The sequence below is a fragment of the Epinephelus moara genome, chromosome 18 (assembly GCF_006386435.1).
Source record: "Epinephelus moara isolate mb chromosome 18, YSFRI_EMoa_1.0, whole genome shotgun sequence".
NCBI classification, from domain to species: domain Eukaryota; kingdom Metazoa; phylum Chordata; class Actinopteri; order Perciformes; family Serranidae; genus Epinephelus; species Epinephelus moara.
In genome coordinates, this window is record NC_065523.1 from 13,619,532 (window position 1) to 13,645,081 (window position 25,550).

Consider the following 25,550-nt stretch of genomic DNA (forward strand, 5'->3'; position numbering starts at 1 on the left):
TGTATTTTATGATCTTATGGTTATTATTGTGGTGTACTATTAAGGTACCTCATTGTATTTGCTTGTTTATTTCTATTGACCTGTTCAGCACTTTGGTCAACCTTGGTTGTTTTAAATGTGCTTTATAAATAAAGTTTGAGTTGAGTTGAGTTGAGTTGAGCTGTTGCATGAAAGATAAAAATGTAAAACCTGTTTATTCTTCCAAGATAAATTTAGAAGACAGTGAGGTCGCTTGGAATCTGTGGCTGTTTCACCCCGAGGCGATACAAGTGCTGACACACCTTTCCCAAAGTCCTCTGGAATGCTGCATGGGAAATAAGTGAGGGCAGGGTTGTTGCCATGTACTGTATGTGACAACTGTGACGAGCGAAGAAGAGAGGAAGCCCAACTTGCATTTACACAGAATATGAGAACTAATGTAACCAAGTGAAACCAAAGGGTTTGACGACTGTGTGTGGGAGGGCAAGGCAGAAAAGAAGGCAAGAGCCTGCACAGGATGGGCGTGGAAGTTTCACACTGAGTTTCACTCCTGGCTCGCAATCCTGTCATTCAACAACTTATATGGCACTGGGGTTTCACAGGGACAGGTTGGGCTGCAGAGCTGTTGTCTTTTGGACTACAGTGTCAGCTGTGGTGTTTGGATGACCACGTGTGGAAATCTTAACAGAAAACATCATATCCACAGGAAGAAGCTTCATGTGGCAGCTGTCGCCTTGAACTGGAATTTTGTTTAAGGGACAAGAAGACAACACACCTGCCTGCCATTTTACTGAGACTTTAATATCACTTTGAATCTGGACTAACTGAGAAATCACTTGTTTCACTGAAGGAGTGTTTTCAGATTGAGGAGCAGTGCCTTTTATAATTGATCAGGTTTGTACTTTAAAGAAAGATTTTAACCCTTTAATGAGGTTTAACTGTCTTAAAAGTCTATATTTTGGTCAATTTGATCTTTTTATTTAAGTTTTAAAAGCTCTTTTGTCTTTGAGAACCACCTTTTACAAATGATTCACAGGCCTGTGTAGCAATACATGACTAACCCAGTCCAGCTCCCTGCTTATGCATTTTCCCAAAGTAACAAACATGCAGAGTACACTGGCGTGCCGCATACCGCGCTTTGACCAAATCAGAGATAAGATTAACTACATTTCATATCATGTCGCCATGACAACTTGCCAGCCAAGCGGGAAGTTTAACATTTTTTTTAAGTGTGATCATACAAGTTTGTCAAGATTTTTTTGTTTTCTTTTCTGAGAAACACTTGACACTCTGCCCCGTGTTACGCCATCCAAAGGGTGCTTTCTGTTTATTGTTGGAAATACCCACTTCAGAGAAATTCCCATGCTCACTTGAGAGAACATACTGTGTGAATATTTTTGAGGAACATGTTTCAACTTGTAGGAAAACATTTATGTGGGGTTGTCTTGTCAAACTGCTCATGGTTAACACATCAAGCCTTATTAATACAAGGTAAACAGGGACCGACCTCTGTTTATAGCATAAATCACAGCAGCAGTTTCCACCACCCGGACAGCCAGTACAGGGAAGTAAAAGCGTTATTCACATGAAGATCAAGTTCAAACCTTTGAAAAACCTTTTAAACGCCTTATATTCCCTGTGGGCCATGTTGGCACCCTAATTACACCGGCTGATTCTGGCTTTGTCATCATTGTGATTTTAAATATGTATACACTTTAACAAAACCATGCCTCTTTGGGGGTTTTGTTATTGTATGAACAGTCATAAAAAATCAGGGTTTCCAGCTATGTTTTGGCAGAATATGCCTTATGCAGGTCAGACTGTGGCATTGTGACATTAAATGGAGTCAGTAATCGGGTTATTATTTTCAGAATGTAAACAGGAACACAAATAGAAGAGAAGAGAAAAGACCAAATACAATCTGTGTGCGCACTGAAAGTCTGTCCTATTGTTTCTGTACAATATTCTAAATTCAAAACATGTGTTCCTCACCTAGGACGTTAAAGTATACAAATTTTAATTAACTAAACATTTACCTAGGCGGGGCTTGCCCTTACACAAAGGGTAAAACCAGTTCCTTACATGTTTCTTTATCTTGGAAAACAAACAATTCTATCAACTGTGAACAAACACAAAGCCGTAAAGCGGCCACTCAGACTAATCCTAAAACTTTCCTTTTCTTTTCAGCCCTTATTTGCACATTACTCACTTAAAAGTCGTTTTAGTAATGAAGTTAATTTCTTATGTTTTGCAGAAATGTCTGCGTCACCACATGAAAAGGTGGATGAATTGGACCCACTGAACGACATCCAAGAGGCAGGTGACGCGCAAAATAATGACACTAGAATTCAAATATGCAATGCCTTCTGCAACAACGACCCGTACCACAGGAAACTCGCCATCTGCAGCATCATCTGTGGGATCTCATGCATTGGAATCAAGGCTCTGATACACTCAGTCAAGGTATTTTAGCATCTGGATCTTTTCTTTTGTGTCACCTGTGAGCTAAACTGCATCAAAGTGACAGTTTGAAAGATGTAAACTCATTTGTAAGAATGAGTTATGGTGTCTGTGACCTGAACATGGCATGGTCATGTTTCCAAATACACTGCTGTGTTGGTCTGTGGCACTTAGTCACAGACAATCCACATCAAATGCATCAGCATTGTAATGACACCAAATAAGGACATATTTCATGGCCATTTCAGTGTGACCTAATTCAAACTTTAAAAGCCAAATTTGGGGAACCTTGTTGATTTTGCAGTAATTATTTTAACACACAGACACACAGACACAGACACACACACACAACATCAGGGTCTGTGGGACCTCAATGAAGGAGTGAAGGCAGTGTTAACACAAGGGTTTAATTGTGTCCTTTAAATCACAGAACCAAATTATAAACTATATTACTGCTTGCCAGTGGTATTAGTTTCATTATGTACTCGCATAATATTTTCCTGATTAAAACCTTATTTCGAAATGTTATATTGTCCTCACTTCCACAGGCTGAGACGACAACAGATCCAGGGGAAGCTAGAGAGTTTTTAAACAAGGCGAAGAAAAATAGCATCATCTCCATTGTGACATTGGTTTCCATTCTGGCTGCAATTCCCATTCTGATGGCACTGATCTCATATCTCCTCACTCTGAAAGACTAATCAACACTGATAAACCTCTACAGAAGAGTGACTTTTGGATGCTTATGGAGACAGACAGCAGACAATACAAAAGGTGCTTATCAACAACTAAAAGCCATGAAGATATGAAGAGACTGGTGCTTCCATGGAGAACATAAAGACTGGTTTAGTCTTTCTTGTGCTGATAAAACGACGGCTGTCCCAGTTTACACTTTTATACTTCCTCTTAGACATTTGTTTTTACACAAAGGAACAACCACTCTGGAAAACAGTGTCAAAAACTTGGATGTCTTTTTATATGCTGTAATATTTATTTAACAATATACAATAGACAATTCAAAATCTAAATGACCATATAAAATCCAGCATTGACTATAGTTTGAGACATGACACTACCTGACAAATATACATTATATATTAAAGATTAGAACTGTCATTCCCCGGTAATGACCCAATCCTTGATGTTTCTGAACCATAAACGCCATTACAGTTGAACACATTCATTGTTAGATATTATATATGCTTGCAAATACTACAAAAGTTAATGGATTATTCAAGCTGACAATCTAAAAAGGAGCAACATAAACGTTTTCATCAAGGATTGGGTCTCTACTGGAAAAAAAACTGGCATGGCAGTGCTTCATCAGAACAAGATCCTGCTCTTGTTGCCAACATTACCTTGGCACTATTGCATTGTTACCATATTAGCTTTATTATTGTCAAATGTATCATTATGTTGTCCTTTTATACAAACATATAAACAAACGACTTAATAATAAAAACGACAAAAACGTTTGTGCTTTGAGTTGCTTGAAGGATCTTATTACACCCTCATAAAAACGGTAGTTAAGGCAACCTCAGAAAAATTTGGCCAAAAAAGAAAAGTACATACATAGGCAGTTTATCAAGAAGTTACACTTGCAATACAAATATAGACACCACAGAATAATCCAGAGAGAGCCACAGGGATTAGAGAGCCAACCAGCAGTGGAATCTGGACACCTCCACTCTTGATTAGTAATGCTCTCTGGAGTGCTGTATTGTTTCTAAGTTATACTTTATACAACTAAAACCTCTTCAGCCATGAAATTTACAAACACAAATAATTGATAAATGAGTAGAGAACGGAGCCGTGTAAAATGATTAACACATGCTGCTTGCAGACACACGTGACTGTATACAGAGTCCGTGGATAGACACCTGTTTGTGAAATTAGCTGCGGCGAATACAAATCTCTTGCTGGCATGTTTAAAAGTTATATTCAGCACTTAATAAAAAATAGCTGCCTTTATGGTCTAACTTACAATAATGCTGCAAGATGTCTACTCATGTCATGCGCCTTCTTTCAAACGCGACAGTGCAAAAGAAATAAGATGCATTCTGCAGTAGCATTTTTAGAGAAGAAACAGTCATTGTAAAGAAAACAGCGTCATCACTCTGGGTACATCTGAGGTTAAAAAACTGAGGATACAATGTAAATATTATGAAACTATACAAGTGTTTAAATCAAAAATGTCAACTTTTTTTTTTTTTTTTTAGACAGTTTCACTTATTTTAGATGGAAAGTGGCCGGAGGAAAAATGGACGGCAGAGGTTTGAGTGCAGTCATGACAAAAAAGGAACTTCCTGTATAATGCGTTTAACCACTATATCTATAACCACCTTCTATGAGGCAATACACTGATGCTATGATGTACTGTTCTTCAACTTGTAGGCTACAAATGCTACAGAATGAAAAGGTAACTCTTCAATAGTAACTTGTCACCACAACAATCATACACAGATTGTGCTGACAAAAAGAGCTAGAAGAGTCACATGTGAATCTTCGTATTGAAAACACATTAGAAACAGTCTTAGACAGAATTGTCTCTTGCAGTGTTTGTTTAATGGCTGCCAAAAAATCACTGTTTGAGGCGGCATCTGTCAACTGTCTTTCTGATCGTGTATCAACCACAAATTCAGCTGCTCGAGCTTCTCACAGAGAAGTGAGTCCACATCCTGCGCGCTGAGGGTTGGCTCGTCTTTAGGAGAGCCCCCACGTCTCGTCCTGGAAGATGAAGCTACTGCCTTTCCAATGCCAGCAAGTGGCTTCTTTGGTCTTCTGGCCTCACCCGCTTCCAGGAACTCCAAAAATCGTTTGACACGTCTCTGGCCAAACCAGGACTCAGAGCCATTTCTGCGATTGAGAGGCACCTCGAATATGGTCTCCAGCCGGCTGAAACCCATAAATTCCAAGTCAATGAGCAAATTCGGGTAGTTCAGGGAGTGCAAGTAATTTTTAATGAAGCACAAACGTCACTTTTTCATTCCAGATAAGAGAGCACAGAACACTAAATATCACCTGTGACAACATTTCCTCTGGTGCCACCCTCTGGTCAGACTTTGCTTTACTAGCAGCATCATTCTGAGTGAGGATGGTGAAGCTGTGTCCCAAATCTTTACTACGTGTGTAGTATGTTCACACTGGATAAGTGACAAAATAACCCTAAAGTACCCTAAAGTCACTCGCACAATGCAATGCATGAAGGAAATGAAGAAAAGTTTTTTGGGGAGAAATTGTTTTGCTTTTTGTTTGTGAAGTTTAACTGGCAGTGGCTTTATTAACAAATACCTCATCTGTAAAATGACCATTGGTAAATCAATTACTCATCACGTGTTAACTTGAACTCAAGGAGAAAAAATTGTTTTTCCTGCATGCTTGTGAAGAATCCAAAAAAGGTGAACACTCTTCATGAATTGAAGTTATCAGAGTCCTCATTTAACAACAGTAAAACCATATCAAAACATCTGTTAACAAACTGTCAAACAAGTATTCAAGTCTCATTTCACATGCACTTTTCCAAAAATCTTACTATTTAACACAATTTTCAACATATGAGAGGTGCCCTGAGCACGCCTGGGCATGCCAGTGCATTTGAGCTCAGAGTTCAGACATACTTACTTGTCTGTGCATGAGACTTTGTACAAAGTGATTTGTGTCTAAATGTTTCAGCAAAAATGCATGTGTTTGGGAAGTACTGAGCATACAACTGGATAAATGAGACTTGGATTATACTGCACTAGTTGTGTGAGAATTTGTAACTTGATTTTCTGATATTGATCTCCTTTTGTTAAACGCAAAATCCATTTTTTTTCAATTCATGAAGAATATTCGCCTTTTTTTTTTGGATTCTCCGTTCACTGTGGAGGAACAGTGAAAACAGTTTCTTTAATGCAGTGAGTAACTGATATACAGTTTTACCATTTTGCAGGTGAAGTATTCCTTTAAGTTAAAGTTTGATGGCCAACTGCACAAGTACTACCATTTCCTGTTAGTATAAAACAGCTAATGTTGACATCCTGTAAACTATGTGCAAAAACAGTATACTTTAAAGATTAAGTATATTCTGTAAACAATCTGTGCGAAGTATGAAATTGGGAAACAGCATGTGCCTCCATTCTTTCATCCATACTACTGTTTTTTGTGGTGTGTAATGAGCAAAGCATCACAGGTTTCCTAGTGTGGCTATAGAGTTTCTCTTAGCCTTGTCTATAGTGTGTTAACAGCAAAGCTTCACCCAAGCCTCATATGTCCAGGATCACAGCATAGAGCCATAGATAAAGTTTTCTGTTCCAAAGTCTAAAGGGATTATGGGGTGAAGCTCAAGTTTATGTTGTCTGACTGTATTTATATTTGTTTAACATTCATGACTTGTTAACCTTTATGATATACCTATCGTGTGAGTGTTTATATGCGTCATGTAACATGTGTTTACAGTTAGTGTTGTAATATTGCCCTTACCTTTCAGGGGGTTTGCTGAAATTCTTATTGGTGTAAATTTCTTCCAAACTGAACTCCTTCTTTTTCAGCCTGTGATGTAACATAAGAGAAAAAAACACTGTTGCAATCAATCTGAATATTGATCAGTGGTCAATAGACGACAGGCATGTATTGAGACTGACACAAATTCATTTTCCATGTTAGGGCAAAGTGTGACGCCATAGAATTTGTCCTACTTTTAATCACTAACCTAATGTAAGGCAGAGTGTTGCATGTTTGCAGAAGTACTTTCATTTAATGGCTGCATCTATTAAGACTTTAGATACCACTGCGATTGACCCAGTGTTTGGTTATCAGCCAGACAGGTTGTTTAAAATTTCCCTTTGAACTTGCTGTGTGTTACTCTTTACCCTCCAGGTAAATATACCTACTATTTATTTAGATACTATGGCAACAAAGCAATTAACAATACTTTATTTTTTACATGGTGACCTTTTCTTTTTTTTTTACAGTTACCTGTGCCAAGTACAGCCATAGGTAACTCTGTCTACCTAAACTTCCTCATCTTGCTTATGGGCAAGGAAGTCAAGAAGACAGCGACATATTTTTGATTTGTTGAGGTAAACAATGAGGCGAAATACAGTAAGTAAAACCCTTTGAAAAGTGTTGAGTGCATGCGTAAATGCAGCATATTCAGTCATTACAAAACAAATAAGTGTAAGATGAAAACCCTCCTGGCTGCAACAGGAATAACAAATAAAATATATCTGTTGAGCATTGAGCTGGTCAGTACTCTTAAACTGCAGCAAAACACCAATAAAAGAACATTAACTCTTGACCAGTCGACACCTGAGCCAGCTCCATTCACCAATGAACCCCGAAAGATGCATCTGAAGTACCAAAAACATAAATAAATAAAAAAACAGTGAGTATGTGGACCTTTGAGTTGAGATTAATTTGCTGCAACTTTTATGCTCATGTATTTGGATATTCACTCAGTCTCACATAGCCAGACCTACTATGTCTCCACACTTCGTTTAAGTGCTCTGTCAGCCCTGGAGAAAGGTCTGGCTGAACCAATCAAAATGCCACACTAAGAGAAAAACACACTCTGGGTTCTTTATATTTCTTTGAGTCGATCACGATTGTCTTAGGGGTGCTAAGCCCCGGATGCAACAAAGAGGCTAAATCCACACAAAACAAAACAAAGACAAACAAGAGCCACATAAAACATTAAAAGACGTTTTAGTGTCTACGTTGCTAGCTCAGGGGTTGTTGTCGTTGTTTCATGCATAGCACAGAAACAAAGTGTGGAGATAGATCTGGCTACGTGAGACTCATTTCACCTAACACCAGCTTTTTTTGAAAACCTGGACATACAGATAGTGCAAGGGGAGGAGAATTGATTCTGAAACAGGCGACCAATGGCAGGATTATACTCACAAACTCCATCTTGTGGAGAGACTAGTATTTACCTGATGGGTTTGGGCAGGCCCATGGGTGTCAGGTTGGTCTGAGGTTTGGGTAAAGTTTTCCGAATTCTAATTGACGACACCTTTCCTCGTTCCTCATGCTTTTGCACCACCTGTGATGATGAACAAGCGGATTAGTAACCTAAATCATTCTGAAAGGATTACGAAATGTGACAACAGTGTAATTACATAGTAATAAAAAACGTAAAACTAACAACGAAAACAACATGCAAATTAGCTCCATGGTTACCAACATATCAGTTCTGACAGAGTGACCATATGGCAAGAGCTGTGACAATGTGACTGATCTAGGCTTATTATACATATGAAGCATGCTAAAATCTGCATCAACCTGTGACTAAAAATGTATGACTTTTAAAGGTGTGCTAAAAGAGAGTAAAACGGAGCCAATCTCTCTATGAACCACAGTCCCAACCAGAGGTTCAGCCTGCAGGCTTACCAGTGATGCAGTGCAATTTTATATATTTATACATTTATTCTGTATTAAAGGGTGCCGACCCGTCACATGCTCTGTCAGGTGACCTGACCTAGTCGGTATTTGATTAGTGTGTCTCTACATTGTATATTGTCGGATGAAGTACATGAAGCTCGAAACATCACACCAGTGGTTATTCAATTAAATATTTATGGAAGCTTAGGCTTGTGCATGGAAATAAAACTAATGACAAATGCCAGTGTCGGGTCTTAAAAGTGCTGTTTTTAGTATAATAGACAGTCCAAAAGTATGCACAGTAACAATCTGTGTAAAATAATGTATACCTTGATTTCAGAATCAGACAAAGCCTTTTCTTCTCTCATCCCAACATCCTCAAACTCCTGACTGGATGAGCTCGTATCCTCGCCATCATCCTCTTCTTCACTCTGCTGTCTTCTCTCCATCTCACACTCCAAGGGATTTCCACTGCAAAGAAGCAAAGGGCTAGTATCAGCAAAGTGCTAAAAATATCTGAACATCATCGGCATTATCATAAAACATCTTATTACAGATTTTAAAAAAGTTAGTTACCTGCTACTGTAGTCCAACGTGGCACTGGAGGAGTCATTTCTTTGGGGGAATAACAATTGTGATATTGAAGAAGAAGAGGAGATTGGAGAGGAAACATGACTGGAAGTGCTGGGGCTGGCAGAAGATCCTCTACTGTCAACTTTCTTAGAAAGGAAAGCCAGGGGGCTTGAGAGGAAACAGGACGCAAGCACTGAGAGGGAAGTGCTGGGAGAAAGAGCAAGACTAGGACACAGGCGTAGGGTGGCTCTGTCATATGGGAGGGATCTTCTGGATGGGTACACCTCCTTACGAAGGCAGAGAGGCGCAATCTCCCTCTCCACCTCCACACTGCAGACTGTGTGCCGACGAGCCCGGCGCAGGGATTTGTGGGCATGGTGGGCAGAGGGAGTGTGGGAGGACTGGTGCAGGTGTGGTGTGTGAGTCCTGCTGTGATGGGGTGAATGCAAAGTAGGAGTCCAGGGCGTGTCATGGTGACGGAGGGAGGGGATCTCTGGGCAAGAGTAGCTACGCAACAGGCACCTTGACGAGCCATTTTCTGCTGACTGTGAACTTGCTGTAGCCAAGTCTGCATCATCCATTGTGACGGTGTTTGTCGCCTCTTCATCTTTACATGTCCTACTATGCAAAACCCTGCATTTCCTCCTTTGGTTATCTGCTCTCCTTGGCCTAATGTTAGCCCTTCGTGCACTAGACCTTAGCCTAGAGACACTGCTGCTGCTGTGGTGACTGGCTTCAGCGTCAGTGGAAAATACCTCATCTGACACAGAAGTAGCACTCAATTCTTTCCCATCTATGATATGCTTAATTTCATGATCTAATTGTACATAACAGTCTAATTTAGGTTTGGAGGGTGAAGGAGCAGGTTCCTGATTACTTTCAAAAGGTGTCATTTCAAAATATACAGGGTCCATTGAGTGTTTACCTTTGCCTTCTCTCGGCTTGTTTTCTTTGGTTATCAAATGGAGGTTATCCATACATTGTTTTGTCTCTTCGCTCCCTCCTGACGCAGATGATTTAACAGCACCTCTAATACTCTTCCTGGGTCTCTTGAACGGCTGGTTCACTTCCTTTTTCGGGCTGTCCTCTTTTTGAACACGCTCAGAGGTATTACAATCTGTGGACGTGAGTTCTAGTGGCTCTGTTGATAGTGCTGGTGAGGTAGAAACCAGAATACTGTCCGATTCTGAACTTGAACTCACTTGGTTTGGCGATTTCCGTTTCCGTGGCTTTGTGTTGATATTCTTCTGCTTGCTTGTGCTTTGGAGCTGCTTTATATGAGGACGGACAAGGACTTCTGATAACGGTGCCTTCTCGGCTTGTTCTGTGGACGTGATTGCCACGGTGGTTTCCAGATCCATACTGTTATCCATGTTTACATCAGGTGCACCAAGACCTGTTCTTGTCTTTAGTCTTTTGCATGAAGCACCAGGCTTCATCTTGCTGCTGCTGTTCTTTTGTTTGTCCTCTGAAATCCCACTGCTTTTATCCAATAAGCAAACCAACATCGCATCAGAGGAACTTTCGCTCTGTGTGTTCAGCACTGTTTCATTTATTGTAGCGAGCATTTCTTGTCGAACGTTTTCTCTCTTATTTGCTCTTGTTGAAACAGGCTGTCTTTTTGGAGGTGGCTTCAGCATTTCTTCCTTATGGACGATGGTATTTGTCAACACAACGTCTTTTATTGGTGGCCTCAATATGCCACTATCTGAGGCCACATTTAATAGCGCTTGTGTTTTTGGATCCTTTGTACATTTGTCTGCTGTCAGTCTCTTCCTCTTTACAAAGTCTTGGGAATGACAGTCCAGTTTCAGCCCCCTCTTTGCTCTCCCGACACCTGCAGCTGAATAAGTTTCAGGGTTTAAGTGACACTCCAGCTGCTGAGTATCCAAAGTAGGCTTCAGTGTCCTTCCATTAGTACTGGTATTTAAGTTATTCTTGTGGCTCCTGCGAACCAAAGTTTTCTGAGTGACTTTTTTCCTGCTATCACCATCATTAGGCTGAGGACAGTCGGCGTCAGGCTGAGCATAACAGACTGAGGAAGATAATGACAGCGTTTTGTCAGCGTCACTTGAATGAGCTTTGTTTGATTTGGCTGAATTCATGAGAGAAACCTGCTCATCATTAACCTCAGGATCAGACTCTTCCTTTTTGACTTTAGATGAAACTTTCTTTACTCCAGATCGATTTCCTGTATATTTCCTTGGCAGTGGTTTCAGCTGAACAAATGGTCTGCCTTTCTGGTCCTCCGTAGCACCGGAAATCATTAACTTTGATTCAAGTGAGGCACTTACAGTGACAGAAGGCTGTAACAGCATAGAGGACCTAAGGACAGACCCAACGGATTCTGAAACTTCCTCAGAAACAGTGCAGGGTAAGGGACTGTGATGCAAAGGCACAGAATCAGGTGAGTGTTTTCCCTTCGGACTTATTGCACATTCATCTGCCCATTCAGAGCTGTGTGTTGGCAACTCCACATCAAATGATAATTTTTTTGAATATCTAAGAGCAACAGTTTTTGCATTTTGTGCACCTTCTACTTCACTGAGCCTCTGCAGCTTTGCTTCAGTGTCCTGATTCTCATTCTCACTTTGTGCTTCTGGATGAAACATATCGCCTGGCTCTGAGTGTTCAACATCAGACATTCCATCGGCCTGTGGCTCACACTCATCAGGTCTGTCTGGATGGTCCATGAATGGTGGGGGGCTATTTGCTCTGAAGAGTTTAACAGGACTCATGACTATCTCTGTGAAACTGGCCATCTTCGATCTGAGTGACTGAAACAAGGGGCCGATCACCCATCCCTTCGGGGCAGATGTATTTTCGACAGAGGGTCCAACAGCTAATCTGCCCATGTCAGATGTGGTTGTGTCAAGATTCTGTGTGGTATCGACAGCATTCTGCCCCACTACATTCTCTGCAGCAGAGACATTTGGTTTCTTCTGTGTTTTTTTCTGGTCCTTTTGCCTATGACAAAAAAACAAAACGAGAAATTAGGCTCTTAAAGCACAGGCAGAAAACAGTGTCATTATTTTCTTGTGAGATCATCTATGCATGGTGTCAATACAAGATCTTTTATCTGGCATCCTAACAACCCTCTAATTATCTGTTTGTGAAAACATGCAAACATCTATGCCCCCTTTACACTGGCTTGGTATTGTAGGTCATATGTAAAACTACAGGAACCATGCCTGCATCACAAACACAACTGTTCTTTTAATACAGTTTCATAAACACCATATAAACTGTTTTTTTTTTTTGTTTTGTTTTTTAAATCTTTTGGAATATTACCATAAAAATTTGCAAATACCTAGAAAGAATGTTTGGGTGAACAGTTTTTTCAGATGAATAAAAATGATTATTATGCATACACAAGCTGACAAAAATTACACTTACTTATTTTGGCGCTCTGCTGCAAAACTAATATCAATTCCATCCTGCAAAATAAACATATAAACAGTTGCTTTAGTTCTGAGCCGCTGATCCAACCAACTTAACAGCCAACAAGAAACAGCTAACATTCCGCTTTTCTGAAAAAGCACTGTAGGCTCGTGTTGCATTTAAAAAAAAACAAATAGTTGTTGTCTTCTGATCAAAATTAAACAAAGCACTTTGTCATTTGTGTTGATTCTGAAACACTGGTACTGGTTTAGCTCTACAATTTTGTACGACAAGGGAGAGACAATGAAGACACATTGCACTTTGTAAACTATCACGTTTATGCATTGCTGGGTCACATTAAGGCGCTCGATTGCTTGTCTGTGTCGGATGCAGCAGACCGTGAAGGAGGATTAAATCACTCAATTAACCCTCACGCCCGTTCACTGTACAGGTCTCCAATGTTGACATACACAGCCATACAGTACAGCTACTGGACAAACAGATTAGACTCTGAAAGCTTCATCACACGAATAATACCATCAAGGACATGCAGACAGGCTGAAAGACTGAGAGACCAAAAAAGACAAACAGCAGGTCGAGGGTGAGAACATCTAGAGTGAAGAAAAATGTAACTGACCTCATTCTGTTTCTCATGCACATGTGTGCCTTCAGCTCTTCGCTGCTTTGACTGCGACAACCGTACCTACAAATCAAAGGGATATATGGGCAGTGACTCATTTGTTTATTGAAGAGTATCTGAACAAGATTTTTTTAAGCTTAACTCATACCATGTTTGCACTCTCCCTTTGTCTCTTGGTGGGGGACGGATTCTGTCTGGACTGTCTCGGAGCTGCTGCACTGACTGTATTGCTCTGCTTTTTAGGAGTTTGTGCTCTGATCTCTTGAATGCGGCCACTCCTTCTGTGCCCAGATATTCCATCTTTTGCACGGCTGTGAAGATTAAAAAATTAATATGCAGCATTTTTGTTTCAAATACAGCAAGAAAGAAAAAACAGCACTGCGGGTCTTAAAGATACACGATGCATCAGTATCTGTATTAGGGATGTCCCGTGTTGTTGGTTTTTAGCTATTTCCTTTACTAATGGATGTCTGCTGATACACTAATGAAGATAAAGTTTGTATCTAACATATTTTAAAAAACTAACGTGGTCTTCTAAATTGGCACACCTTATTCCTTCCAAGCTACATGATCCAAATAGTGAAGGTGAGTCACAGCCTGAATCAAAGCCATAAAGTTGATGAGTTTAAATTATTGAACTCACATGGATGAAAGTTTAACTGGAGGAACACTAATTCTGAAACTGATGTGAAGCAATCAGGTAGACAGAGGACGTATGACTTAATTGGATTTCTTGAGATAACAGAAACACTCAATCCAATAGCGGTTGCACGGTTACAGAGTGACGCTTCTTCTACCTCCTAAACATCGTTTGGATGAGTACAGACACCGGCTGCAGAGAGCACATAAACCAGACAACAGCCAAGTTTTATTTTGGTCTGCCATCAAGTTACAAGCAGAATTAATGTTAAGCAGTGACAGCAGATATGACCTGCCGCCACTTGTCACTTTAGCCGACGAAAGCGATGGTCAGTCCCGGCTAAAAATGGGAAGCTGCTAGCTAAATGTTTTGTACACTGCTCTTTGCTAATAAGAGAGAAGAGATTAGTTACCATCACAGCTTACTGAATCTGTGTATTTTGCCAACCTAGGTGTCAGAACACAGTTGCTTACAAGTAAAACCAAATAATTTTTTCACATTCACATGCTGTACTTTTCATTTGGATATGCAATCAAATGCTGCACTGCAGAGCTTGGCTTTTATTAGGCAAGCTGAGGTGGACAAAAAGCTCAGTTCAGTCAGTAAAGAGAGGATTGGATTTTGCTCAGCTTTATTTTAGCTGATGCTGATGCTTTTGGATCGGCTCGGGACATCCCTAATCTGTATAAGTATTAGCAGCAAAATTGTTTAAAAATACATCCTCACTGGAACCAACAATGATCCTATGACAAACACATATTAGTGCAAAATATCAAGCATAAATATGATAATTAAAAATTTTGATACCCTGATCTGCTTAGATGTGATCATCACTAGCCAACCAATCCAACATTCTGAGCATTTCTCATATGAGTTTTGTGCCGACTGCAGTGGAGAGATTCACTTAAACATTTACAATTATTTCTTTCCAGCTGAGGTGGGACCATCAACATCTACATTAACGCTGTCAACAATCCACCTGCTGTTTCACCATGTTATTTAAGAATAATCTGCACAATGCATAGCAGTACACCAGATACATTCAAATTAAAAAATTAATCTTCTGATATCAGCACTGATGGAAATCATCATTTGTCGGATATTGGCTAAATTCCTATAGCTGTGTCTAAAAGTCTTTAATTGTTCCATCCATAAAGGGAAAAGTGTGCCAAAAAGCAAGGAGGGGAAATTACACCTACAGCAAAAGAAAGCAAAAGGTGCCGGGACAACTATACCTGGGAGTGATGGAGGAAAAGGGGAGGAGAGGTGGTGAAGGTTCACTGTGGGGAGGTGCACTACAGAAACTGTTTGGGGGAATAGCATCTTCATCCATTGGACAAACTATCTGAGGGAGCGAGTCAGAGGGATAAGTCAACATCCCCTTGCTCTCTCTTTCTCTCCTTGTCTGTCCTTCTCTGTAAATAACAACGAGGGGGAAAAACAAACATGCGGGGTATCATATCAGTATGAAAGTACTTCCAAATAAGTCTTAAAAATGAAGCATCACTTACTTTTGTGATCACTGGAATTAAAGTTTATTCTGAAATGACAAATAGTGACAATAGTTTTTAATATTTTCCTCATAGAAACCGAATATTTTTTTATCATCAATTGAAATAATAATAAGCATTTCTCTCAAGTAATTACTTGGTATATAAAATGTCAGAAAACTGTGAGAAAATGGCCATCAGATTTTTCGAAAACCGAAAGTGACTTTTCAGTGTCTTGTTTTGTCCAAGCAACAATATTCAGGTTATCACACATAAAAAAAAGTAAAAGCATCAAATCCTCCCAGTTGAGAGACTGGAATTAGGGCATTTTGGCACAATTACTTGAAAAATGACAATGGAGAAAACAGTGTCTGATTAACTTTTTGTTCATCAACTAATTGTTTAAGCTTTAGCAACATCAACACAGAGAAATACAGATTGATCTAATGTAATGTGACATGGGTTAGGAAAAAAAGAAAATCACTAAGTAAAAGATTTAAATAAACATTTAACAAGTGGACAAGAGTAGGACAGCAGCTGAGATGTATTTGTGAGGAGTATTCATTGTGACTTTTACTTACTACAGTAGGTTAACACAGACACAGCCAACGTGGTCGAGAGGAACGTCTTTCATGTAGTCATTAAAAAGGTTGCAGTATCTTGTGAAAAGGATTTACACGCGATTCTCACGCAAAATTTAATTTTCCCTCATGGTATAAATACATTTATGGCAGGCCTATACGTATGGTTGAGGTTATAGGATTTCGTGCAAATATTGGTTTTAATCAATAACGTTGCTTAATATTGAAACGGCGATGTAAATCGAGGCACAACCTTTACAATCACAATCAATGCAGTTGTTAGGTTGAAGGTAAAAAAAAACCACTCGTGTTTTGAATTTGAGTTCTCGGTCTTTGCCAGTCGTTGATACAACAATTAGTCCACTCACATCTACAGCCCGTTAACGAAAGGTAGGCTACATCTTGATTAATAACATTGCTACGTAAAAGGATAAAAATAAACCAAGTTTTAATGGCTAATTAAATAGAAATGCATTTCAGTCAACGTTTTCAATCAAATGAAAGCGGCGGTTCGTTTAAAGTGAGATGGGTCTAAATGCTGGAACGGACAATGTTTCATATTCAAACTTTTAAATGTGAGCAAACGAATGTCAACATTTGCCAACGTCAGCCAGTATCATACAACGCTTATCGTAAAAAAAATAGTGTATGTTATACATTTTAGCTACGTCTGAGCGGAGCTTTGTTGTAACTCCGTCAACACTGCATGGTTTGGCTAACGCCGATATTCACCCAGTGTGTAATATACAGTTTCAGCACCGGGGAATAGCCGTAGCCGGGAGCTGTCATCTCCCCTAACGTTCAATGGGGTAACTGTTCATATTCTCGTTTCGTAGTTTAGCTGTATGCGGATGTACTGGCTAAATCACACTAAACACACTTACCAAAAACCTTTAGCTGAGCCGTAGGATAGTATTCCGACCTCACCGTAAACAAGGCATGCCGGACGGCGCCCTACACCGACTGGCAAATGTATCCGTTTTTACAAATCCAACAACCAGACAGGCGGATTATCCAATCACAGCACGGGTTCTTTTTCCGCCCGGTTGGCTCGGTTGAAAACTGACCAATTAGAGAAGGTTTTGAGACGTCGTCGGTAGGTGGGCAGCCAATAGGAGAGCGGAGACAAATGGCTCATAGAATATGATCGTCTTCTTTTATGTCCTCGGGTGACCTAGTATCTTCAAAGAGAACCTAAGTGGAGGTGTTGAAATTACGGGTAATTTGACAACATGACAGTAACGTTACCCCAGTTACAATGGAGTTTTCGCCAGTGAAAATGTAAAGATCCGTCACACTGACACGATATAGTACAAGTGCAGTTAAGCTAGAGTTGCATTTTGAAACACAATTTTATTGGAACCTCTGATATAAACAAAATATCTTATATTTACACATTCAACATTTTTTATATTCCATAAATCCTGGTTCTGAGCAAATTGTACTTATGATTTTTTTTCTCATCATAAATTAATCTGCCAGTTCTTTTGTTGTTTAATAGTCTAGTCTACCCCAAGGAGGTCCTTCCGGGAGTCCCCATATAAACGAGGAATAGTTTATTTTTACTATTAAATTCACTACAGAAGTAAGTCCAATGTGAGTAAGAGTCATAAGAGTGACTATTCTGATCATAGGTTTCACTTCCTTCATGGTTATCTCCTTAACTGTAGTTACAACTGGTTTTAATTATATCTGCCATCAGTATCTTTCAACATGTAGGTCCGTGAAGGAAAATCTTAGCAAATTTAAGTCCATGACCAAATGTGTATCAGTCCCTGACACGAAAAAGTTTGAAAACCACTGTCCTAAAGCACAAGGTGGTGTCATTGATAGTCCCAAACCTAAAAACATACAATTTACTATCGTGTATGACCAAAAAAAAAACTGCAACCATCTAACCTTGGCCCAATTCTTGCTTGAAAAGAGACTGAAATACAGATTTATTTTCTTTCGATCAACTAATTGTTGAGCTCTAAAACATACTGCCAAAATCCAGCATCTTCTCTTGTCACTTTTAACAGTAAAACATGTCCAGATTAATCTTTTGCAAACTCTGATATGACAGAATATACATAATTATAATGTGGCTCAATTATTTGTAAGTCTGGGAGGTAACACTGATGTATTAGTGACAACATGCAAAGTAAATAAAATCTAACAGCTAGCCATGGTATCTAACTATGACTACTTGTGCAGTTAACATCTCCATAATCTACTCAGCTGAAGACATGAATTTCTTCACAGCAAAAGTGCCATTCAGTACTGAGGTCTGGGATAAAAAGCTGGCTGAATTGACAATAAAGTACAGCAGTATATTCTCATCTGAACAGTAGTAAATGTTCAAGTGTAAAATACTTAACTGTAAAAAAAAATGATTCAAATAATTAAATGTAAAGTGGGATGGCCATGTAAACTTCATTAAATGAGAATCATAATGGTTCTCAGTGTCTTAAAATGACCCCACATGATTCGAATCTTTAGAAAACATAACAAAAATAGCTGATAGCAACACCACATACATGAGTTATTTATTTAAAACCAATGCACAGAAAACAAAGCCCCTGTTAAAATGATAGATCTGACACCAAAGCCCTGGACAAAAGACTGAAGATAGATCGAGGGCAAAATGTGACTGCAGAGTGACCATGGTGGTTATGATTCATTTATGGGACACTGATCATGTATAGAGCTCAAAGTCCAGTCTCTTTGAGTTGTAGAACTGAGCTCCCTCCTGGTCAACCCTCTTGCAGTAAACACCTGAGCTGAAATAGCCTTCATCCACCCAATCCTGGAAAACAGACAACAAGAAGATTATTTAAAACCCACCTGGCCAGATTGAGGTTAAAGGTAAACCAGCCTGCAGCCAAATAATCTAGTAAAAATAATGGGATTTACTAATAGGTTTGCAGGTACATTAGTTTGCAGGAGAAGAACAAAATAATTGAGTAAATGCCTACATAAACTTGATATTTAATTTGTTAGTATAAGTGCAAGTTATACTTGTGCAGATACTTGACTATACTTTAACACAAACACTTCTAATATGACCATAATATGATGTTATGTGCCAAACACATACCTGAAAACAGCACACATGAGAAAATATGTTCTTCCAGTAATCTACCCCTTAATGGATTGGCATTCTGAGCCCTTGTATACAATAAAATCCTCTATGATTTATTTACTATTTTCCTTCTTAATCATGTATTGTAAATTGAGATAACAGGCAGAGTCCGAATTCCAAACCCTATATCATTTTGTTGTCATCATTCCAGTAAATTCTTGGTTTGGTGGGTTTGTGAGTGTAATAATCAGTCGTCATAGCAATCATACTATGGTATAGAGCCATGATCCAGCCCAAAAAGTCAGGCTCGACCCTACATGAACCTGCATAATTTCTGCCCGAGCCCAACCCGAGCCCAAATTGCGACAACAATTTAGGTCAAAGCCCAGTTAAAAACCTCTATTTCCACTGTAAAAACAGTAATAGTAAATAAATAGTAATAATAATAATAATATTAAAACATTTATTTCAAGCTAATGTCAACTCAAGTCCCTTTAGTGCGGTAAAAGACATTTGTGACACAATCTCCAACATGCACCTTCTCCTTGCGAATGTTTAGCACAGCCCAAAAACATATGCCATATGAATCAAATAGAGATTAGAGATTGAGATTGTTTTAAAATGTCTCCTCATTAATGCGAGGTGGAGGACAGGATAGACTGATGGCAACACAGCCCTTACATTATCGTTGATGTTTCACAGACTATAAGTATGTATCTACATTTAAAAGAAAATCAACATCATGTAAATGGAGCGAACCCGACCCAATTCGAGCCCAGGGAAATTTGGATAAATTACAGCCCTGCTGGCCCAGACTGAACCCAGCGGGTCGGGTCAGGCCACATTGGGTCCAGGCAGAGAATTAAAGTTCTACTATGACATGGACCAAATTGAATGTACTGAGATGATCTTGGGACATAAACCCATGATTGATCCTTTAGGTCCAGTAGTTCTACCTCTGTCACCCCACCACCCAAACTTATCACTTCTGTGTTTGTTCTGATCATTTTTAACGCTTGCTAACAAAAACCATCAGTTCAAAAGTGAGGAAAATACCTGCATCTGCTGACTGGTGAAGGGGCCAAAAACTTCAGAATCATCCTTATTTTCCCATTTGTACTCCCACATCACCTCATCGCTCACTAAGGAAGACAAAAAAACATGGTTAAACAAAACAAGATATTTTGTACTAATGAAGGGAATGTAACCAAGTAAGATTCAGTAACCTTTATTGTCTTCTGCTTCCTTTTTATCCGCTGTATGCGACTCGTCAAATTTATCTGCAAACATGTCGAGTTCGTCTTCCTCTTCATCACCATCACCGCCGTGTTCCCTCCCCACAGCTGGTCGGGTGCTGCTCATGCTCTTCAACAAATAGGCCAGTTTTTCATATGTTTGCTGATAGATCTCAAACATCCCAGATCCAACCAATCTGTCAGCTAGTGCTGTGAGCCTGTCAAGCTTTTCTGTATCCCTTTTGGTCTCCTCTGTGGGTTCACTCTCTTCCCTCAGCTTCCCCTTCTTCTGTCCTCCAAGGCCTCCTAGCCGACGAAGCGCTTTGGCAACTGTCTCCCCAGGAAGCAACAGTTCAATCACAGCTTCAGTGAGCTGATGCTGCGTGTAGGATGCCAGCGGGTCCTCTGCGGGCTCCACCTCCTCCTCTTCTTCTTCTTCATCATCATTTTCTTTGTCTGCCTGCTTCTCTTCTCTCTGTTTCTCTTCCTCAGCCTCATCCTCATCACCAACTCTGCGTTTCCGTTTGGCTCCAAGACCTTTTTTCTTTTGTTTGAAGGGCTGTTCTTTAATTCTCACCTGGAAGAGGTAACTTATGTTATTTTACATTGCTTGAAAAGTTTTCAGACATGAAGCAAAAGTCCCTAAAATACAAATATTACCCAGTCAATGTTGTCAAGCCAGTTGTCTCTAATCTGTTCTTCCTTTTTGATGAAATAGTTTCCCTCGGAGTCAAAGTGTCCTTCCTGCATCTCCTCTTGCAGGTTGAAAGGTGTAATAGAGACTCCCTCGTCAAAGTCAATTGTTGCTCCCTCTTGGCCTGAAAATAGTTAGCATGGTCTCAGGTGACATAATTACTGATACTCCATGTTTAGACAAAGACAAATTTTGCTACACTCATGGCACTTGTAAGTAGCCGAAGGGGACAAAAAGTTTCCAGTGTCAAAGAATTCAGCCCCTTCTAGTTAAAATGTGCTTCCTTGGCACTTAATTCAAATTCTCATCATGTGGAAAAAATGTAGCTTCATGCCTGTGAAGAACATGTAAATGTATACTAAAAATGTAAAGTAAGCAAGATGACCTCTCTACCATCTATCAATTCATGGTTACAGTTCAAATAGTAAACTAAACATACCCTCAACGTCATCACTGGCCAGAATATCATATTTGCTGCTGTTTTTCTCTTCCCCTTCATCCTCTTCATCGCTATCAAGGGAATGTTTGCCCTTAAACCTGGAGCCTGGTCCACTCACGACCTCAGCACTCTATTTCAACAGTAGAAGAAAGAAAAAAAGAAAAAAATTACATATACTATTATTTAACATCAAAAGCAATACAGGCAGTCCTTTTCTTGCTGGATTTAGTCACTTATTTCCTCATCCTAACAACACTGTCACTGATTTAGCTCTATTGCAGTACACCTGTCTATGTATTCATTTAAAAGACTTGAAGTCTGACAGGTAAAAAGTGTCCTTCTGCACTTTTAAGTCTGACAGGTAAATTGTGTGGTATATATGGTATATAATGTTCATAATTACGTTTTCATTAGTTTAAAGTCACCTGAAAATATGAATTGCTGGGTTTTTTGTACCTTAAATTGAGCCTTTTATATCTACATATGAAGTGGGTCCTCTTTCACAGAGTCCACAGTAGCTCTTAAAGGACAAACCAAACACTGGCTCTAGGTAGGGTATTTGTGTTTTGGCGTTTTCACTTTGGCCACGCTTTACTTCATGTTTCAGTTTCAGTTCTGCATCCTTACCACTAGATGCCACTAAGTCCTACACAGCCAACCTTTAAGGGATGTGTGCATTGAAAAGACCCTATAGAGGACAAGTTAGAACATTTTATAAACAGGCAAACACATGATGACAGACTCCTCTTTATAAATGGCTTTGCTTACATGATGACCAAGTAAAGCTTCAGAAGACTAGTCATTAGGGCAATAGGTACTGTCATCACTTAACCAAAGAGATGTGACTTAAGCACTTTTTTTTTTACCTGTGACCATTAACTTGCAAATTATATGGTTGCAGTGGTGGAATGTAACTAAGCCTTGACTCGGGTACTGTAATTGAGTACAAATTTGAGAGAGTTGTACTTTACTTGAGTATTTCCAATTTATTTCACTCTAATTAACTACATTTTGCAGACAATACTGTGCTTTTTACTCCACTACATTTGTCTGACAGCTTAAGTTACTTTCAGGTTAAAAAAATTCACCCCTTCCTGTCCAGTGAAAATCACATATCTTCAGATGTGTCGATGTTGAATGTTTGAGATAAACTGAGGAATGTTCCTTTATGTGTTGAGAAAAATTCACCTTTTTCTTCAGCTAAATAAAGTCTTAAAAATCCTCTTGGATCAGCTGGAAAATGCATCATCACAAAGCTTAAAATAGGACTGTTTTTCTGACGCAATGATAACTTGACTTTTTAGAAAAGCATGGCTCTCACAGGACAACCACACTATAAACACATGATGACTTTAAAATATGATGCACTGCTGTAGAGTAAATTTCCAAACAGAATATAGGAGTTACAATGAGCACAACCTTTAAGATCTGCAGCAGTAAAATGCAACATACACATTAAAGCAGCAGTAATATTATCCCAAATACATAATATATAATAGTGCACTCAATGACTACTTTTAATTTTCAAACTTAAAGTACATTTTGCTGATAATACTTACATACTTTTACTTAAGTAAAGTTTCCATTGCATGACTTTGACTTGTAGTGGAGTATTTTCGCATTATATTAGTACTTTAACATAACTAAATGATCTAAATACTTCTTCTGTACTTCCACTGTATACTTGTTGGTTACATCTGTGAAGCCTTTACTCGCTAACCAGTGATCTTATTGATCTTTAGTGTCTAAACAAAGGTGTGAAGAGGACAGTGCTACCTTTTTGTTTGGGAGGTCGTCATCCAGCTCAAACTCCCCGTCCCCGTCCTCAAACGTAACTTTCCTCTTCGGCATGGTACTACAGAAGGCAAGACAGTGACTCTTTTATTCCTCTATAACCTTACTAGGTAGCTTTATAACACTTTACAGAGTAGATTATGAGCGGTTACCACACTGCTCATGTTAGCTTTGTTGCTAAAAATGTTAGCCAACAACAGCAGACACACAGCGCATGCAGAACAAGTAAACACTTATCACAGTCCAAACTACTGCTAGAGGCAAAAATACACTTAGTTAACTACTACAGCATAACCTGTACATGGCGTTGGTGAAAACATATATAGAAACGCTACTAAATTGAGATTTAGCTTGAAAATGTGCCAAAACCTGATAAAAATAATTCAAGCGACGTTCGTTTTCGTGTCTTCTTCGCTCGTTTTCTTCTTCTTCTCTTTCTCTGTATGTAGGCTGGTAAACAATGACACGGCACATCACCGCCACCACCTGGTGAAATGTCATATGTACAACAATTCCAGAAAAGCAGTTGTTATACAATAGCTTCCCTCAAACAATGCTCAAACAAACGGGGTTATGTGTAAAAAGAAAAAACGCGAAAGTGAAAACGAGAAGCTAAGACATAAAATGGTGCATCTGGATGAACTATAACGTATAAAATTAAATCATGTATATTTGTGGTAGGCAAGTGTACAGTAATTGCAAGGTGAATACATTGTAATGTAAACATTCATGTAGTCATATATATACATAGTGACAGTAAATCACTATGTAAACAGGTAGTAAAACAGTGAGTTAAAGCAGGCTACATAAAGATAAAGTGATATATTTGTTATTTTACTTAAGTAAATAATACCACACTATAAAAAAACATCACAAGTAGGTAATGTATTTACATTTTTTCTTAAGAAGGCCTAGATATGCATAAGTTTTAGAAGGAACATATATTCTAAGTATCAAAAACAAAAGTACTCAGGCAGCAAACAGCCCTCGTCAGAGTTTTATACTATGTCAATAAATTATTATCACTGATGCATTAATGTATGAGCACCACTATAATGATATAGCTAGTTGAGGTGAAGCAGTTAATCATATTTTAGAATTTTATATTTTCTTCTATTTGTATATAAGATTTCTGATATAATCTGATTTGGTAACAACCCCAGTAAATGTGTTGAATAGATGTAGTGAAGTAGAAAAAAATAGAAATACCCAAGTAAAGTATGAGTACATAAAAACTGTACTTATGTACACTAGTTGAGTAAATTTAGTTACATAAGTTCCAACACTGTATACAAACAGAAAGAGAGCTGCAATAATGACAGATAAATTGATTAGTCGATTACCAGAAAAATAACCAGCAACTAAACAAATATTTCAAAAAATTTATGGTTACCTGATAAAATTTGAGGATTCATTGTCTTATATAAAAAAGATGAGGGGGAAGTATGTAAGTAGTAAGTAGTCTGAATGTCACCTTAGAGTCTAAGAATCAGCATTTTCCACAATCTTCTGACTTTTTTTTTTTTTAACAAATCAATTGATTAAGAAAATACAAATCTAATACTAATTAGAAATACTCTATCTTAGTTTTTCTAAGATACTTAGTATTTGTAAAACCTCTGTATGTAATATCTTGGATGCAAACCTCCCACATTTGGCAGCACTTTTTAAGAATATATCTATATATATCATTTTTCAGTTTCTTAATTTATCACAGAAGTTTCCATAATGAGATCGTCTGACAGTTAATATTTGTGAATGAAATCATAAGATACTGCTGTTGCTGGAGATCAACATACTACAGCTTTTTCTAGTCTGACTTCTTCCACCCACTGCAGTCCTAAAATTACAGCAACTGTCTCAGCAGTGCTGAGATCACCGTATCCAACTGTGAGGCTGCATCACATTCAGGGACTTCCACTCCTGATCTTCCTGACGTGTTTTTTTTCATGGAGTTTTAAATAATTGTTTTACAACCTCAACAGAGATACTAAAATTATTAACAACTTAAAATAATATTAAATGTTTTTGTTCTGTTAATTTTCCACAGATAAATAACACACCTGGTGGACAGGTGCATGTGAATAAGATAGTGTTTAATTCTCAGTTTCAGGTGTTTGTGTCATGACTCCCTTTTTGATTTGTTCCAGTATAAAGTACAATATAGAATAAAGATGTTACCTCATATTGTGAATGTGATACTTGATGACCAAGGTC

General features: G+C 38.8%; 2 protein-coding genes and 1 long non-coding RNA gene across 4 annotated transcripts; 1 reads left to right on the forward strand and 2 right to left on the reverse strand.

Moving 5' to 3' along the window:
- The first annotated feature begins 334 nt into the window (after nucleotides 1–334).
- Nucleotides 335–4,556, forward strand: LOC126404854 (uncharacterized). The gene is made up of 3 exons (XR_007571525.1): nucleotides 335–873; nucleotides 2,234–2,442; nucleotides 2,988–4,556. It is a non-coding gene; the product is annotated as an uncharacterized LOC126404854 (long non-coding RNA).
- A 146-nt stretch (nucleotides 4,557–4,702) lies between these two features.
- On the reverse strand, nucleotides 4,703–18,481 carry prr14 (proline rich 14). Of its 2 annotated transcripts, XM_050068167.1 has the most exons (11): nucleotides 16,992–18,481; nucleotides 15,548–15,576; nucleotides 15,272–15,451; nucleotides 13,545–13,707; nucleotides 13,394–13,459; nucleotides 12,772–12,812; nucleotides 9,379–12,342; nucleotides 9,132–9,273; nucleotides 8,355–8,464; nucleotides 6,901–6,969; nucleotides 4,703–5,334 (listed from the first exon to the last, which is right to left on the reverse strand). In XM_050068167.1, the coding sequence occupies exons 3-11, from the start codon at nucleotides 15,412–15,414 to the stop codon at nucleotides 5,043–5,045; spliced, it is 3,990 nt and encodes a 1,329-aa protein (XP_049924124.1). In that variant the 5' UTR covers nucleotides 15,415–15,451; nucleotides 15,548–15,576; nucleotides 16,992–18,481; the 3' UTR covers nucleotides 4,703–5,042. The 2 variants fall into 2 exon arrangements, with proteins under 2 accessions (XP_049924124.1, XP_049924125.1); XM_050068168.1 differs by lacking the exon at nucleotides 15,272–15,451.
- A 137-nt stretch (nucleotides 18,482–18,618) lies between these two features.
- On the reverse strand, nucleotides 18,619–23,812 carry cd2bp2 (CD2 (cytoplasmic tail) binding protein 2). Its single transcript, XM_050068194.1, has 7 exons — nucleotides 23,703–23,812; nucleotides 23,316–23,394; nucleotides 21,540–21,669; nucleotides 21,067–21,224; nucleotides 20,398–20,983; nucleotides 20,228–20,313; nucleotides 18,619–18,895 (listed from the first exon to the last, which is right to left on the reverse strand). Exons 2-7 carry the CDS (start codon nucleotides 23,388–23,390, stop codon nucleotides 18,785–18,787), a joined length of 1,146 nt encoding a protein of 381 aa, XP_049924151.1. The 5' UTR covers nucleotides 23,391–23,394; nucleotides 23,703–23,812; the 3' UTR covers nucleotides 18,619–18,784.
- Between the last annotated feature and the right edge of the window lie 1,738 nt (nucleotides 23,813–25,550).